At 32.5% G+C, this 17,830-nt stretch overlaps 1 protein-coding gene across 1 annotated transcript in view; it reads left to right on the forward strand.

Annotated features, from left to right (window-relative positions):
• Window positions 1–17,830, forward strand: part of MS3_00004974 (uncharacterized protein) — a 68,097-nt gene that overhangs the window by 37,824 nt on the left and 12,443 nt on the right. The window contains exons 17-23 of the mRNA XM_051212974.1: window positions 2,124–2,448; window positions 3,952–4,147; window positions 5,574–5,765; window positions 7,163–7,214; window positions 8,812–8,874; window positions 14,873–14,982; window positions 16,703–16,784. Of these exons, the coding sequence (XP_051068904.1) occupies window positions 2,124–2,448; window positions 3,952–4,147; window positions 5,574–5,765; window positions 7,163–7,214; window positions 8,812–8,874; window positions 14,873–14,982; window positions 16,703–16,784 (1,020 nt within the window). The remainder of the gene's footprint in view (window positions 1–2,123; window positions 2,449–3,951; window positions 4,148–5,573; window positions 5,766–7,162; window positions 7,215–8,811; window positions 8,875–14,872; window positions 14,983–16,702; window positions 16,785–17,830) is intronic.

The following is a 17,830-nucleotide window of genomic DNA, read 5'->3' on the forward strand; positions in this document are numbered from 1 at the left end:
ACGTTTTTTTTTCATTTTTTTAATCTTGATTATATAATTTGTTTGAATCGTTAAAGTTCGAATTGTCGTTTTCTGATATTGATTACTGAGTTTTGACTAATCACAGATCCCACCACTAACCTTAATTTATCTGCTCTGTAACAAGTGTCTATTTTATCAACATTAGTTAGATGTGTTTGGTAATATTTATGTAAATATATCTCAGTCTTACAGGAGTTCAGTCGCCACCCTGATAGCTCAGTGATGAGTCTGGGTAACATGGGATCGAGTCTGCAAGAGAACATTAGCCATCTCAAGATTATAGGTACACCTTACTGACGAGTGCCGAATAGCACGTAACATAGGTTCAGTGTATCCTATCGACTACATCCAAACATCATTTTACATCCCAACATTATTCACGTGATATCGGGTCACCAAGACTAATGGGCTCTTTACAGCTTGGTCATAGAATTTGATCTACACTAAGAAGGACCTGATATACATAACATTTATCACTACTCAGTGATCGATCTAATGGTAATTTTGCCACTATTTTTTTCTCTAGTCCAATTTATGAAGATACAACATAGTGAAACCTACGCAATCTCAAATCTAGTAGAAATGAATTGTTCATACGTCTAAATTGAGTATGAATTACAGTGCAATTAATTATTCCCAGCTACTAAATAAGAACAAATAAACGAACAACGGCTAATGAATACGCTCTATGCAATAACTACAAAGGCTTCAATCACTGATACAATGAAGGTTTTTGGGCAACCGTGATAATTACAATTTTTAAGTAATAATAAGAATAAATACCATTTCTACTTTCGTTGGATGTTCTCATTGACTATGAACTCAAATCATGAACTGTAAACACTAGACTAAACACTAACAATTACTTTGGCCACAAATATGGAAATGTTGGTACCAAAGAGGGAAAATTATCATGATCGAACAAGAGCCATTACTTCAGCCTCCTTGACAGCATAATTATACTATTTAGGTCAGAGAATTCGTAATTTACAAGAAACTTAGTATTTTTGTGCCCTGATTACGTAACAATGAGTAAAGGTTATGTTAACATTTACAACTATTTAGTGACATGTGAAATGTAAAGTGAACTGTTCCATTCATGTTATGATTTTTTTGGTATCGAGGACAGAAAATTATATTTTTGATATAATGAGGGCATTTTTTCAATTTATGTATTTCAAACATCGGACGCACTAGAGAACTATCATTCACATTACTTGAATGACTTTATTTTCTTTCTGCGGTCCATCACTGCTAACGTTCTAATAGTTCATTTTAACTTAAGTGAAAAAATGTGCGAAACAATGGAATCCTATGGTCGATAAATTATATTACAGTTGCCATAAATTAAAGGAAAATTTATTCACATGAGGATCAATATATTTAATATAAATGATGAATAGTGATTGAACATAATGATTTTGATCTAACAGTCAACCATAACTGTTTATTAGGGTGAAATTATCCAGATGTATCCAAGAATAGTATAAGTTGTATCAGCAAGGACGGGCAGTATCACTTAAAAGAAATAAGTAATACACAAAACGAAAAAAATTTAAGACATTTCTAAAACTTAATTTTTAAGAGGAAGAAAAGGAGTGGATACATCTGCTCCATTACGAGAGATTTCGAGGCATATTACGAGATGACTTTAACCATTAATCACGGTATTCGTACGAATCGTACCTGGGTTGTTTAAACCTATCAATAAGATTCGGTTTACTAGTTAGTGACTTCATGAACTGATGCTACGCTTCTGTCTGGTCACTGTAAGCTTACTTCGAACTCATTCCTTCGCCACCAAATTTTGTACAACTAGGTAGGTTGTTATTGGATCTAGGCATTACATGTTCCACTCACCTCAGTCCGTGATAATTCATTAATTCAACAACCTGTTTGCTATCTTGACTTAGTATCCCTTGTCTAACCGCAGCATTACTCATTTGATGATCCTGACTCACGCAAGCGATGTTTCGATGGCATCTTCTTATATCTCATGTTTCACAGCTATACAAAAAAAAACTGAACAAATTCATGTTCACTATATTAGTTCTTTAGTTTACGTTGTTGATATGAGATATTTTTTGTTAAACAATCTTTAGATAAACCCAAGACCATTGTACGAAAATCTGGTAGCTTAATGAAGAAAATGGCTACAGAAATTACCATTACTACAAAAACCACTGATACTGCTGGTAATAAATCAAGTTCTATAAACAAACACTTAGATGTTAACAGTAACAAACCTGATGGGGACCTTATTCATTCGGCATCAAAGTTTGTTTTAAATTTTCCAAAACAACAATTTTTCCAATTCGGTGCCAATAAATCAAGACAGCAGGAAGCAGGGTTGTTTAATAAAAATAAAAACGACAAGTTAAGTTCCGGCAAAGGAGTCGATTCTAATTTTCTCAATCCAGAACAAAGGTGAGTAGAATAATTCTCTAATAAATTATATATTATAATTGTTATATGGTTGGCAGTGGTCGACATAAGACTCTGGACCTTGGTTTTGCGCTGGTTAATACTTGTTAGCAAGTAGTAGCCTTGAAGGAACTGCTAAACCTTGTCAGAAAAAATCCTCGTCACCTAGCTTTGCAGTTTGAGGCATTACTACTGAGATAATTGGGCCAGTACTAACCTCTTGTGGGAGTGAGATATTTAAAATTGGTTGGTCACTGAGTGGAGGCCAATGTCATGTTCTCCTGGTCATTTAGTGCTAATTGAAATCTATCGACCGAGTTGTATTGTTACCAGTAGTCTATATCGATATCGTGTGCACTAGGCTTCGAAGTAAGTTGATTGGAGGTTGTCGCCACGACAATCTGGCCCTCTTTTTCGTGGTCTTTGGCACTTGATCAACAGAATTTGATTAGTACTGAGGATAATACAGATATGACATTTTTTGAGTGCTGACAGATCGGTTAATTGTAAATCTTTTTATGGATAATTTCTGAATACGAAAATAGTTGTACAGGTTATACTTTATCAGATTTTTAAGTTTTTCTCTAAGATTTTCGTAAAATATATACTAGACAGAGTTTTGAGGCGTGAATATATTGAGAGTTTATGTATTGAAAAATTGTATTGTAGATTAGTATTTATATACCAAAAGAATTCCGATTACTTAGTGAGTCATTTATGAATAGTGATGCTTTTGAGACTTTAAAATAAAACTCAAAATGTGAACAAAAATGTACTAGTTCATTTGTTGTATACAATCTACATCATCAGAAGGAGCGAGTGTACTTACTATGTACTTTTCTATTCACACCGTATTGTTCCCAGTTAATGATGCCAAAAAAAGGAATTTTCATCAATTATTAACGTCACGGACAATACATAAATGTATTATCCTAGTCAGGCTACTTATAACTTATTTCAAATGTTCTCAAAGTTCTAAATAGAAGTCGTGATTGATGGATTACAAGTTTTAATTGTTCCATTGAACTCTGACCAAGATATTCTAATGTTCAAACACTCGTCTTGAGGCATAAGGGTCTGATCGAATCACATGTGTGGATTCCTGAGGATTTTCAAACTTTTCAAACGAAACAGCTATCCAGTGCTCCTTGGTTTCCATTGGTACTCTAACTGCTATTAACCTATGATGAATACAACCTATACTTTATCTAAAGTTTTATTCAAATGATTTTAACCAACTGTTTTGGTTTTAGAACAACATATATGAGCGAAGAATATCGTTTTCGATTCGATCCTAATCAGGCTTTAATATACAGTAATATTTATATGCATATACGAAATAATTAAAATAATCGAGGCAGGTTATGAGGCAATGACAACAATGGAATAGATTACATAGATAAACATAATAAGTGAAAAGTACAAAGTGGTAATGTGATGACAAGTGCACTAGTTGTGATAAGAATAATAAAGGTCGAATCAGTGTTGTGGTTTTTCTTCCATTAGTTATGCAGATCAAGAATTTCTTCGTGAAGTAGTTCGGTATATACACGAGGGCCAGGCAAATGTTCAAACGAAATTTTCTGCCAGTCGTCTTAAAGAATTACTACATGATGAAAATTACCGAAATTATTTACTATCAAAGTTAAATCGTGGACTTTCTACATTATTTGATGATCCAGATGACTGTATCCCAGATGTTGTAAGTTTTTGTATAGGTTTGATAATTTCTCTTTGTTATTAATTATAAATAATTTAAGCCGTAAACGACCAACCTAAGTTTAATAAAGACCAGAAATTAGGTGGCAGTTGGGAAGTATTTCCGTCTGAATACAAGAACCTAGAGGACTGTTCACCAACGACTTTGACAGCAATCGAAACCAGTAACTTTAGACTTCACAGAGAGCTCTACCCATCAGATCATTTGGTTAATATTCATTTGTTGACATTCCTAACTTCATTTGGTCTACATTTCGCAAATTTCACATAAACATTAGCACCCTGACTTCTACTATAACAGTAAATTTGTCTGTGAACACTGGCTGAGGATATCTTCAGTCTATGTAGGCGCCGACTCAAAAATATTCGTGCTATGTGAAATACATGACTATCTAACAAATAGAAGATTAGGAAGGAACGAATTGAGTGAAGAAATCCCTTTTCAATTAGTTTTTCATCATGGAACTACACTAATATATATGATTTACCATAATGAAATAATACTCATCGAGTGGACACGTTACGTAATAATTACATAATGACATTTCGATTATAAATTAACATTGAGTAATTCGAAGAAAGAGGATTAATAGTATTCAAAGTAATTATTCGAAAATCAAGAAGTTGCTACGTTACATAATATGTGAAAAAAAGAAGGAACAGAATATTTTAATGGATGGTCAATAGAATAGTAGTTATGTAAGAATCAAGAGATGAATGTTGAGAAAAACACAAAAATACAGAGTTCAAAAAGAACAAAAAACAAACTGGAAGAAGTACGAAAATAGTTCTGCTGCAAGCACCCTTATACTGATGGACAAGGTAGCGAAAATGGTTGTACGAATTTCTTTTGGATGCAAAGGTTAGGTATGTGAACATGAATTGCAATGGCTTCCGCAGTGTGCAAAAGACGCACTCGTAAACCATGTGGCAAACTTGACGGAATATGGTAGATAACCTTAAAAGCTTTATTCAGTTCAACTTGATGACCTGTGTCAACCAGGTGAGCGAGAATCGAATTCTGAATCACTCTTACAAATCCTCTGCTTAACCCCGACGGACGGTGCTCTATTATACGATGACGAACTTGCCTAATTGTACGCCCTACATAACTGACTCCACAGGAGCAGTTGAATCGATAAATACGCATGGATTTGGCAAATTCAGGCAATCTGCCTTTATCGGCCGTTCTTATTGTGGGGTGGTTGTAGAAGATAGCACTTAGTCTGGCTGCATTAAATGTCTTTTATACCGCTTTTCTTAGTCTCTTAGTCACAATTTCTTCAGTAGTGTCATTTATGAATTGTAATTTTATGAAAAATAGTAGTATTCGTGTAAAGAGCCTTCACAAGATTTATGTATTTCTTTCATTTGAAAAAAGAATGTTTTTTTATGTGGATTCTTTTTAGTCAATCATTAATATAAATGGATATAAATCACATATTTGGCTATTACAATGTGTAATACATGGTCTCGAACAAACATGTACAAATCATGGGATAGGTGGATTAGCTAGCGCCATGATGTTATTGGAATTATGTCATACACATTATTTGAATACAAGTACTGCAGTTTCACCTAGTAAACTTCATGGATCTCAAGTAAGTTGATTTTCTTCTTTAAAATGATTCTCTCGATATGTGCTAATTGAGATATGTTTATCGAATCGTAATGTGGCCTGCAATCTAAGTGACTTGATTTCGTGTGCAAAATGCTTTGATATAGGTTAGTCATGAGTGGTTCACAAGAAATCTTTGACCTAAGTTTTGTCGTAGTTAGCGCTGGATTGACAGCATCTAATTAGTACTGTAGGATTACACAAATATTAAATTCTTTATAATTGGTAGAACATCCAATTGCAAATCTTTTTATGAATAAATTCTGGAAATAAAAATTGTTACATACATGCTACTTCACCAAATTCACTAAATATATGAACATATATTTATATATTAAATGAAAGCTGAAATGTTGTACATGATTTGGAAAAGTTTGTGGAGATTGGTCAGGTTACGGTCGCTTTCCATCTGAAATTGCCTTTACATGAAGACCCATGGAATTTAAAAACTGTGGCGGTGGCGTTGTATGGTTTTGTTCTGGTTTAGAACTCTTTCACTGGTCATAATGAGAGTTCTAAAAACTTCTGTGTTAATATTAGTGTGGTGTGTGCTACTTATGTTGACATAAGTAGTATACGGCACCCGTCAGAAATGAAATACCTGGCAGAAGGAGATTGGTGAGATCGAATCGAAGAGATTGGGACCACAGAGTAATTGGTATGGAGATGAAGGAACAATGAATTTTGAGAAAATTGATGGACATTTTTCAAATGAAGTATTGAACGTATGGTTTTCACATTTTACCAAAGAACACATGGGCCGTCATCACCTGTGTAGTCGTTGATAACAATGGTGATAATGATGATAATTTTGGACTCACTTGTTACTATTTCCAAGAATTACTGGAAGTTTAGTAAGAAGTCGTGATCAGTGAAATTCAGTTTCATCTGGAGTGAGAAAAATGTCATCAGCGTCTTTAAGTAGTCATTACGCTTTACTGAAATTGGACCATCTGTTGGAAGGGATAAATGTTCCAGCTTGAAATCATTGTATCGAGTCCTAAGTAAGCATTTTTAATCAGTTTTAGGCCCAGATGACATAACTGTTCAATGCTGGTTTTTAGCCTTTCTAAAACTAGTTTATCATGTAAACTGTTCTTATATATAATACATCATACTGGATTACCTATGCCATGGAATGTAGCACTCACTGTGAAAAAAATTTAGTCAACCTTCTTTGAAACCGTTCAACGTTATTTCAAACTGTAAGTTTTAGGTTCAAGTAGTGGCTTAGTTAGTTTAGTTTAGACAGACAGAAAACAACTCAATCTCTCTCATGCAAAGAAGTATAGCTCAGCTAAGCATTTAAAGTTTTCTTTGTTTTAAAAATATTGATTTACAATAATTTTCTCTGTCTTCTTGTCCCTACATAATTTTCAGAATTCAACAAATCAAAATTTACAAGAAGAGGAAAATTTAGTCTCAGCCTTTAGTAAGTGCACTTAAGCTCATGATCTACGTAAATTCGGAAGGATGTATACTTTACCTGATGTTACAGTTCTTAAAATGAACGTTATGTAAAAACAAGCACTGCTTAAAACTGTTTAGAGACCGAAAATTAAGCGTTATAATCTTCGATTCGAAAAGATATTCTAGTCATACTAATACTTTTAATTGAACAAATATTATATTCAAAGCGTGCTAACGATTCTTTAACTGTTCATAAGCAAATGTATTAGAGGGAATCTATTAATTCAGTAATGTATTAAATGAGAACTAATTAGCGGTAAATAACTGTCACACAATGATTGATTATCCGTAGGTCGTCTAACCAAGGTCATTCCACGACATGAGACTTCAAATTTCATAATCTTCCCAACACCCTATATATAGTCATGTGCTTACCAGGTAATTCATGAAGTTTTAGTGAGCATCCGTGTCTAATGCGATGCAATCATGTTAGAAGGGAGACGAGTATCACCAATTGATTGAAGTTTAAAATACAAACCATTGAATGCCAACCCTGTGGTCTCAAGGTTAATTACTCACCTTGAAAACTGAAGGTTCTTGATAGGTTTGAAACTATCACGAGTTCGCTTAATCTGCGGACGAGAACAAAGACCCAGTGACCGAAAAGCAGTAAGCTAGCTTTTTGATGCGTGCCAGCCCCGATAACCAGTGGGAGAAGTCCAAGCTTGGAATGGGAAGTATATTTTGCAAAACAGACAGAAACGAGTGATAACAACAAACACAATTCAAAACGTATGTAAACAGTGCAAAACCGTCCCTGAGGAGAGTTACCAAATAGCATACTAAAAGACGCAACGGACCAACAGCATTTAAGATATTTCCCAGTGGGAAATACGACATGAAGGTGACAAGAGTGCCTTTGACGCGAAAACCAAGAAATTCAAATCTTCTAAATAAAATTACAAAATTTGGTCGTTTCCCAAGTGAGTTCTGGGGATCTAACTTCCCCAACAGTTCTGGATTCAGTTCCTGATGGAGTTGTGGGTATGCACTACAGAGCAGTTTCACGTTTGAACGAAACAATTGTTCATTATTTCTTGGCTTTCAATAATTGTCTGATTAAAGTCAGTCACTGATGTGAAATTTCAAATTCAGCACTCTCCACAACCACAAGTTATTATAGATTAGCGCTCTCTATTAAATGCAGTCTTAATTAAACTATATAATCTAACCATACCACTGATCTTAATGTATTAACTAGAAAGAAACAGCGTGAGGAAAAAAATGAATACACAAATTATCTCACTTTAAAAAATTTATTGCGATCTAAATGAACATAAATATTTGTTAACTTATAACTTCAGATAGAAGTCTCACTGAAATTCACACTTATGATTTTATCAAGGAAAGTGACAATGTATGCTTCAGAATTGAACTATCCAATTCATTTATGATACAATTACAACTAAATCAAATTTTTGATCTAGAAATTTTCTTTATCATCTAACTCAAATATTATGAAATTATATGCTATATATTCTTTATATGTGTAATTTGTTATCCTTGAAATAACTAGATAGTTAAGAAGTATGTTTTGTCATCTAATGAAATTTTTCTAGCTGGATGGTTAAGAACAACAACGAAAGATTTAAAGAAAGTGACTAAACCAAACATAGTAACAGGTAAGTATTAAAAAATGGATATATATATATGTATATTACTTGTGTGAATGTGTGTATATCGAAATTCGGAACCCATATACTCTTACGTATAACTTAATACCTGTAGAATCAGTTAGTGATTATATAAACTCAGTAGCTTAATGGCTAACAAGTTGGACTTTAGAGCGACAAGTATTTGATTCAAATCTCATTGTAAACATCAACACAGATGTAAGTACATACAAGTATCGATTCGCAAATGTAAGGGGATGCATTTAATGCATTCCGATAATAAACACAATGCAAATGTTTTAAAATATCCATTGATTAATGTTGAGTTGGCTTTCCGAAAACTGCAACGAAGCCTCCAGAGGCCATAAAGGAGCCGAAGAGTCCTAGCCAATCAGAGCATGATGGAGCTTTCAAGAATGTCCATGTGACGTGCTACTATTGGTCAGTAGCATAATACGTCTTTTAGCGGATTGGCCAAAGTATGATGTTGATTTAACAAATGTTAACATCTATAAATACCCGTGTTTTTCTATACAAAAATGAACCTTTGGAGTAAAGTACTTCTCACATACTTTGCGTCTTCTCTCACGTGTTCAGGTCGCTGTATAGTTCTAGCTTGGGGGTTACAGACTACCTTAGGAAACAAATATAGCGTTCAGTCCGCAAGACTTATCAATTAATACATCTTATTTGATGTTTTTTCCGTGCTATTGTATTATTTGAACATACCAAGAAATGACGTCATTTTATTATTCATTAAATGTTACATTGTAATATATTAACGTTTCGTTCTAATACAACGCCTAAAAATTAAATGAGAGTTAACCTAGAATGTTTAATTCAAGCATGAAATATGGTATTGTCGGTCATTGAATCGTATTCTCAAGCAAACCGAAACTAAGATTTTAGTACATCTTCAAATTACATCTTTGCTGACTTCATAGATTATGCTTCCCATTAGAATTATGGGAAATCAATTTTGAATATACTCAATTAATATGTATGGCATCTCCATTACTTCCAAGTCGGTTTCCAAATATTTTGCGTAGTTGAATGCAAGGGGAAATTAGGTGCAGTGTTTTAGTATTATAAACTTGGATAAAACTGCATAGTGCTCTTTGCTATTGACATAAACTTCTAATCATAGTTGTATTAAACAGAATCAAAATTGATACTCAAACGGCCCTTTTGATCAGTTTGACAAGTATGTTCTAGTTTTAAACTCTTCCGTCGGAATTTTTCTTATCTATATTTGACATAATTTCACCTGGTGTTAATAAGTAATTTTAAAATTTACTTGTTTGATTCCGTTTTATACTACTTATTGATGCTTAAGTAACGAATATATCTAATCAACAATGATCTGTTTATAAACTGGGAAAACAAAAATTCGTTTGTTGACAATTCGTTTCTTTTCATTTCCTTTGATCGATGGGCCTTTATTCAGGTGCTTAGCTTAAGTGACTGTGAGAGTAGTAACATTGTGGTACAAGAATATTATAATGACGATTTTCAAGTGGAAGTAACTTGTTTTGTGATTAATGATGGTGTTTCCCATCTCACTCGTGGTTACCTATTACGAATTGATAATTGAAAAGTAGTACTAAAGAGCTATACACTATGGTTCATTAGTTTTCGTATGATTAGGTTTCTTGGTACCTACGTTGTTGGATTTAGAGAATGCCTTACACGGGTACTAGTAATACGTCCTGGCTGGTTAAGGATATGTGCTAAAACTAATAAGCTTACAGTTTTACATTTGTAGAATAACCAGCTCTATTGAAATTCAAGAATCTTGGTAGCGTGATTTCAAGACAAAACTTTGGTATATTTGCAAATTTGACAGTGGAACTGAGAAATCTTTCATATCGACTGGATTAGTCAACAAATAGCTACTTAACGTGGTCTTCAAGTGTTTTTATGTTTTTGTTTGTGGTACATTTTTCAATCCTTTTAATATTTTTAGGGATTTCACATAGTAGGAATTATTATTACTGAATGTGAATAAAATATTTTCCTCGGACTTGATACATTCAGCATCCATGAAGATAGCTGTATTTAGTTTTACGCACTTTTCTAATAAGCTATCAGTTAATTTAGTGTTATAAAGTAATGTTTCACTGAATAAAAATGTTTCTATCTGTTCTGAATACTGGTTTGGTAATCCAAACTGCAAGATATTGTTACCTATAACAATTCATATGCAGTTAACTAAGGTTTATACGAACTGAGAAAGTTAACCCACCACTCATATTGTTTCTTTCTCAAAAGTATCATTCAGTTTAAGGAAATAGTTTTTTAAAGGTGTGGCATTTTGTTTAGCACCCTACTCCACTGTATATACTCATCGTTAAAAGTGATCCCACTCTTCGATCAAACTTTTGATTTAAATCCGAAAATTTATGCAAACCAAATAATAATCATATGTAAACAAAACAGGAAGCATAATAAAGTCGAAAGTGGATTAATGTTTTAGAAATAATTAACTATCCTATTTATACAGTTTAAAAATCCCCATAGAATATTCAAAAATGAAGAATCTTTGAGCGAAAAATTATTTCCAGTGACTTCATCATCAGGCTTTACAGTTATAAGTCCATAATTATGATATTTTACAAAGGTCGAAAATAAAGCATGTATTAATGAATTTGACAATGTTATACGTTGAAAATGGTGAACATTTGCATCTGTCACGATGTATATACTTTCTAATTTGCAAATAATACAATTTTCAAATATGTATGTTGTAACAAATGCAAATGTTCACCATTTTTAACACATACTATTGTCAAATTCATCAGTACATGCTTTATTTTTGACCTTTGTAAAATATCATAATTATGGACTTATAACTGTAGAGCCTGATGATGAAGTTATTGAAAACAATTGTTCGCTCAAATATTCTTCATTTCTGGGTATCCTATTTATGTGAAGATGTCAATGATAAATTACATATATTCTAAAATTATACTGTTGAGATTTATATTACTCTTCATATGGTTTATTAATTACAAATACATTACATTATATACTATGAAATAATATATATTACTTCCAAATAGATTCTGAAGATTTTTTAAATGTGGAAGGTTGTGGGTTATGTTAAGCTTAAATAGTCAATTTAGCATAAAGAGATAGATGACATTATGGATAATTCTCAGTTAATTAACTATTAATAAACAAACAGAACTCTGAAGTTGTTTTGTCTTAATTTGGGACTCCTCAGAAATGCATTTTATCAAGTCGAAATTCAACAACAACTCACATTTCGTGTTACGTTGAATTCACTTCTTTAAAAAGATAATTTACTCACTATTCGTTGTATCTATCACAAACGGATCTTAGCTAGGTAAACACTGTAAACTAAGAATCATCTTCAACTATTGGATGGAAATTCGATGTCACATTTCCTATCCTGCAACAAAGTCACAATATAATGTTGAGTCAGTGCTTTAGAGTTAAATTCTACACCTTTCTTAGTATTTTATATTCACTAATTTTGTCATCTGATACCAAACTCTGTTAAAAAACACTACTTAAATATATATCCTCAAATAACACACAGTAGTTTTTCAGCTTATTTACTTCAAATTGACATTAATAATGAAATTGGGACGACTATGTTCATTGCCTGTCAAGCGAAAGATTTATTACTAAAAATTACTGATTTCTGCAAATTGATTTTATAGCCACCCTAAATAATGTTGATGATGATAACGATATGTTGTGATTTATCCATGAAATTTACAATTATTTTAATTATTATGAAGATTATATATATATACAAAGTTTTGAAAAATGTGTACTTTTCCTCTCTCCAAATATTTCTAGTTAAACATAAACCATCAACGCACTCAATTTACAACTATACATATACATTGAACTACCATTTCATCCTATATTATAACTCCTGAAATGTTTTGACATATGGTTACAGTTTCTAAGAAAGTATTACTCGGTCGGCATCACATATTCATTATTATCAATTTTATTCGATTTGTAATCATCTATTATCCTCATGCAATTTTATGAAATGACTCATTCTATTCCTTTGAACATAGTTGAATATACAACTTACGGGTTTTCATTAAGATGTTGTGGACTTATTCTTCAAGTTAAACATTAGGGAAGAGATGATTAACAGTTTCTTGAAATATCACATTGATATTCTGCTTACTGTAAAAATACAGTAATGCTTTGTTGATGAATGGCACGAAGTCTGGGTTCAAAGCTTGCTGACGACCACCTTCACTCATCTCTACATGTTTCACTATCTAATTTCTATTCTAATTAGATTATTTTCCAGCTAAACATAAAATAAACGTTAAATACATTAAGACAAGTTATATATTCACCAGTATTGGTTATTTGATTCTCGCCGTTCTTGATGTTAAGGACTGAAGTCGACTAGTCTTTTATGGGATGAGCACAACTTCAGCAGATAGCCTTGATATTGCCACTTATTCACAAGAGGTCTTGTAAATTTGTACAGTGGCTATGTAGACTCGCTAGCTCAGTAGATAATGTGTTGGTGTTTTGGGCAAAAAATGTGCTCATCGACATGGATCCAAGTACTTTAATCTAATGAGTCCAAAATACGCCAATACCTGGATTTCATTACTGGCTACTATACATCCCTGCTTAAAACAGCAGTTATTTCTGTTCACTTATTACTAAATTATATAAAATGTGGAATAACGTACCATAAAAGTCTGTTAAACAAACGTAAATAAATGAACAAAACCGAAAAAATGTTTGTTTTGCAAATAAATCAAAAAGTAAGAACGATATGTTTACTTTCTGTAACACTCTATATAACATACAGTATACTTGTGTGAGTTTTACATAAAACCATGTTCACTTCACTTTTAAGATGAAGACTCACTAGTTGATACATAAATAATGTGTACTTGAAGTTTCATGATAACTAGTGCCTCTTCGAATATTTCATCCTACAGCATCTAGTTCAACATTTGTTAATATTCAGTTATTCAAATCGTGACTGAACCGTTTGAAGGAGTAAAATTAGATATACATATATTTCTATAGTTGAAATCATGAGTCGATTGAAGCTAGACTACCATGGAAAACCTGGAAGCACCGAACAGCAGTTTCGTCCTATGGTTTCATTTAATGGTTAAGCCCTCGCACGCGAGACTGATAGGTCCTGGGTTCGAATCCCGCGGGGGGCGGGATCGTGGATGCGCACTGCCGAGGAGTCCCATACTAGGACGAAATGGTCGTCCAATACTTCCAGGTTTTCCATGGTGGTCTAACGTCAATTGACTCATGATTTCAACTACTAAAATTTCTAAAATCTCCACAAAACCCCTTGTGATATATTTTTATATGTAAAATTGAAGAAGCAGTGACCAGTGGAGTTCAACCAGGTCTGTTGTGAGATAGTAACTCACTGAAGACAATGGTGAAAGTGTCGCTCAATTTCGTGGATTAGTTGAAGTTAGACGTTAACACCGTTGGATGCCAGCTCAGTGGTCTAGTGGTTAAGCGCTCACGCGCGAAACCACTAGGTCCTGGGTTCGAATCTCGTGGTAGGGGCAAGGTCGTGGATACGCACCGCTGAGGAGTCCCACAATAGGACGAAACGGCCGTCCAGTGCTTCCAGGTTTTCCATGGTGGTCTAGCTTCAACTGACTCATGATCTTAACCATTGAAGTTATTTTGTTTTACAAAAATATAAAAATTAAACAACATATTACCAAAGACTACAGAATAAACACATTTTATAAAATTCTATAAACTTATACAAAATTGTATTCATTTCCGTTTACACTATCGGTTTTAATACTATGAATGTTAATTTTGTTCTCATATTTTAAAGGTAATTAGTATGTATAACCATATCTGTTCAACGTTGTGATGATAGATTATTTGTTGTAATAGGATAATTTAACAATTTATACTTAATTATTCCTACTCTTATGTTTCTATTTTCTTTTATCAATACATTTTATTTCATTGACGTTGGACAAATTGTCATGGTCAGGTTTATTTAGTCGACCAAATCCATCGGAAAATTTAAATAATAATAATAATAATAATAATAATAATAATAATAATAATGAAAATCAGTCAATTGATTTAACTATTAAAAAGGTAATTCTATGTGTGATATTTTTCAGTAATTTTCCCTTCATAATTTTTTTTCTAATTTGATGTTTAAATAAGATAGAATCTACCATAGAATAACGAAAATGTTTTATAGATCAAGTAAACACTTTTATTGTTATGGTTGTTGAGTTTTTCTTTTGAACTAGATAATTTAATTGAGGAGCTTTATTCATCGTTATGGATAATATCGTCAAACCTGACGTTTTTCCTATGAGTTGATAGATCTGATCAATATGTACATGAGTGCCAATTGTTGAAAGATCGGAATGATATGATTTAAAGAATTCTCCGAGATTCTATGGTTTTCCTTGATCCAGAATATTGACATTTTCATGAACACGGTCCTCTAAGTGCATTGAAATAAGTGATAATATGTAGTGCTGTTTTATTGCTAGTGTACGTTATTATATGGACGAGTGAAGCGAAAGTCCATTTTGTCCTATGTGGTTTTTATCTTAGTTGACACAATTCATTTTTCACATTATGCTGCTTTTATCTTCTTCCTCTATCGTATCTTTCGATTTGTACAAAAACTAAATGATTTACAACGCTAAAAACAGTGGATTTTAACACAATTCTATACAAACAGTTAAAAAAAACTCACATGACACACTTATAAATTTTGTTTTAAGACCTATTCGGTCAAGATAACTTTATTTGAAAAGTTGTAAATTTGTTTTAGTCTACGACTAACAAGCGTCTTTTAAAAGTCGCCATGGTATTGCTATCTAATTAGTGGAAGTGAGATTTTTTAAGATATTTAGAACAACAAGAAGTTTAATTGATTTATCTTTCTAGGGTTGATTTCGCTGGAATACGAGATACTTGAAGTCTAAATTTTATAACATTATTTCTTGGTTAAATTATTTTTATAGAAGACTGTTTTGTTTTCTACTATGTCGAAATAGTAACTGGTAGATTGAATCTTCTGGTGTGCATTTTATTCCAACAGGCTGGGAATAATTATTTTGATAAGAAATACCAAGAAATGAAAAATAATATTATAGAGTCATACTTTCTAACAAGAATATTTCAGTTGAACACAACCAATAGGTGCTGTGGTTTCTTAGTAGTTAAATTACTTAGCTTCCAACTAGTGTGTCATAGATTCAAACATTATTTCATGTAATTCGATTTAAACGGTTGGATATTATCATTATTGTGCACATGAGTAGTGTGTCTCAAAGTAAATAAACCTGTACCTTCCTCTTCCATCTGTTATTCTTCATCTAAATGTTTCCTCCACTCAAAACTGTTCAGAATCCTTTAGGAAAAATGGTTCGTGTTCACATACTCTTTAAAGTATATGTTCATGTTGTCATACGTAGTCCATGGGGTGTTGAATCAAACACAAAACGCTTAAATATTTCAGAGCATTTTACTTCTAAGCTTCTAAATCACAGTACAATAGTCTATATTTTCAAATTTAGCTATCTTGTGATTCCGTTTTGCATTATATCATAGTATGAGGTGAATGATAACTAGGTTACTCTTAAAATGATTAAAAGATAGGATATCTTGGATCTAGTTTTCATGCTGATTTGCACTCATCAAAAAAGTGTTCCTACGATCATGAGGGAACTAATACTCCCTGTGGAATTTGACTACATATCGCTCAACTTCACCGTCTGATACGTTCCTTAACGAAAACCAACAGTAATGAGTGTCTATAATTCTTCTACTCATTTGCTTTTTTCCTTTCCAGATTGACTTACATCAAACGGATAATAACAATTCAAAAAGTTCATTAACAGTCGGGCAGAATGATTCAGATAACATAAATAGAGGTATTTAGATCAGAATTTTATTTTATCTCATTTTGAAAACGTCGTTTGATTAGTCCTTATTACTAATTGAGTACGAACTTTGGTTTAATATTATATTTTAACAAAAGAAAGGAGGGATCGAAAACTGCTCTTTCTATTTACAAGTTTACTTATTCACTTATATATTCATAATTAGATTGGCTAAATGGTTTAATCAGTATCAGTGATAATATATAACGTCTGTTAGCAATTTGTAAATATCCTGTTTCTAGTCACTTGAATAAAACTAATATCCACTACGATTTTGCAGTAACCAATTACTGTTATCAAGATTTGGTGAAGATTATTCTATTAATCTCTTATACAATATTAAATATTGAATATTGAATATGTAGTATGAATAATAATCGTTCTTTGCCTAAAGGCCTGAAGGTCCTGAGTGGATTTCCTAGTAGTATCATGGTTGTGTACTTCCGATATGTCACACACTAGGACGTAATTACTGTCCGAGGATTCCTAATTTTGAACGTTTATTTGATATGAGATTTCAAATAAAAAATAAATTTACCAAATTTCGTAAAACATGGTTAATGTTTAATCTTCGAAAGTATCTCATTTAGTTTTTTGTGTTTTTTAAAAAAAATAAATAAATTGAGATATTAACTTCCAAGTTTTGATCTGTGTATTGAGCTATTTTAAAAAAAAATACATAATTCTAGTTGTTTGATCAATTCGTTAAGTCACAACCTGAGTCGTTTACTGTTATTATCTGTGGGACTAAATGCATTGGATTGAAATATTAGAAGGCGCGGCAAATATCATGAAACTGCAGACACTCATCATGTATAAGTTCCAATCAGTGAGTCTACTTCTCAAATGCTTACATCTATTTGATTGAAACAGTAAGTACGTTACGACTGTGTACACGTGATCAGTTGTTCGTTCGCTTACATGTCAAACTACACACTTTACTTGTATGGTTGTACTTATAACATCCACCTTGAATTATATTAGTAGGCAACGAAATGAACCTGTAAAAAAGATCACTTTCGAATAAAAAAATAATA

The sequence above is a fragment of the Schistosoma haematobium genome, chromosome 3, assembly GCF_000699445.3.
Source record: "Schistosoma haematobium chromosome 3, whole genome shotgun sequence".
Classification (NCBI taxonomy): Eukaryota; Metazoa; Platyhelminthes; class Trematoda; order Strigeidida; family Schistosomatidae; genus Schistosoma; species Schistosoma haematobium.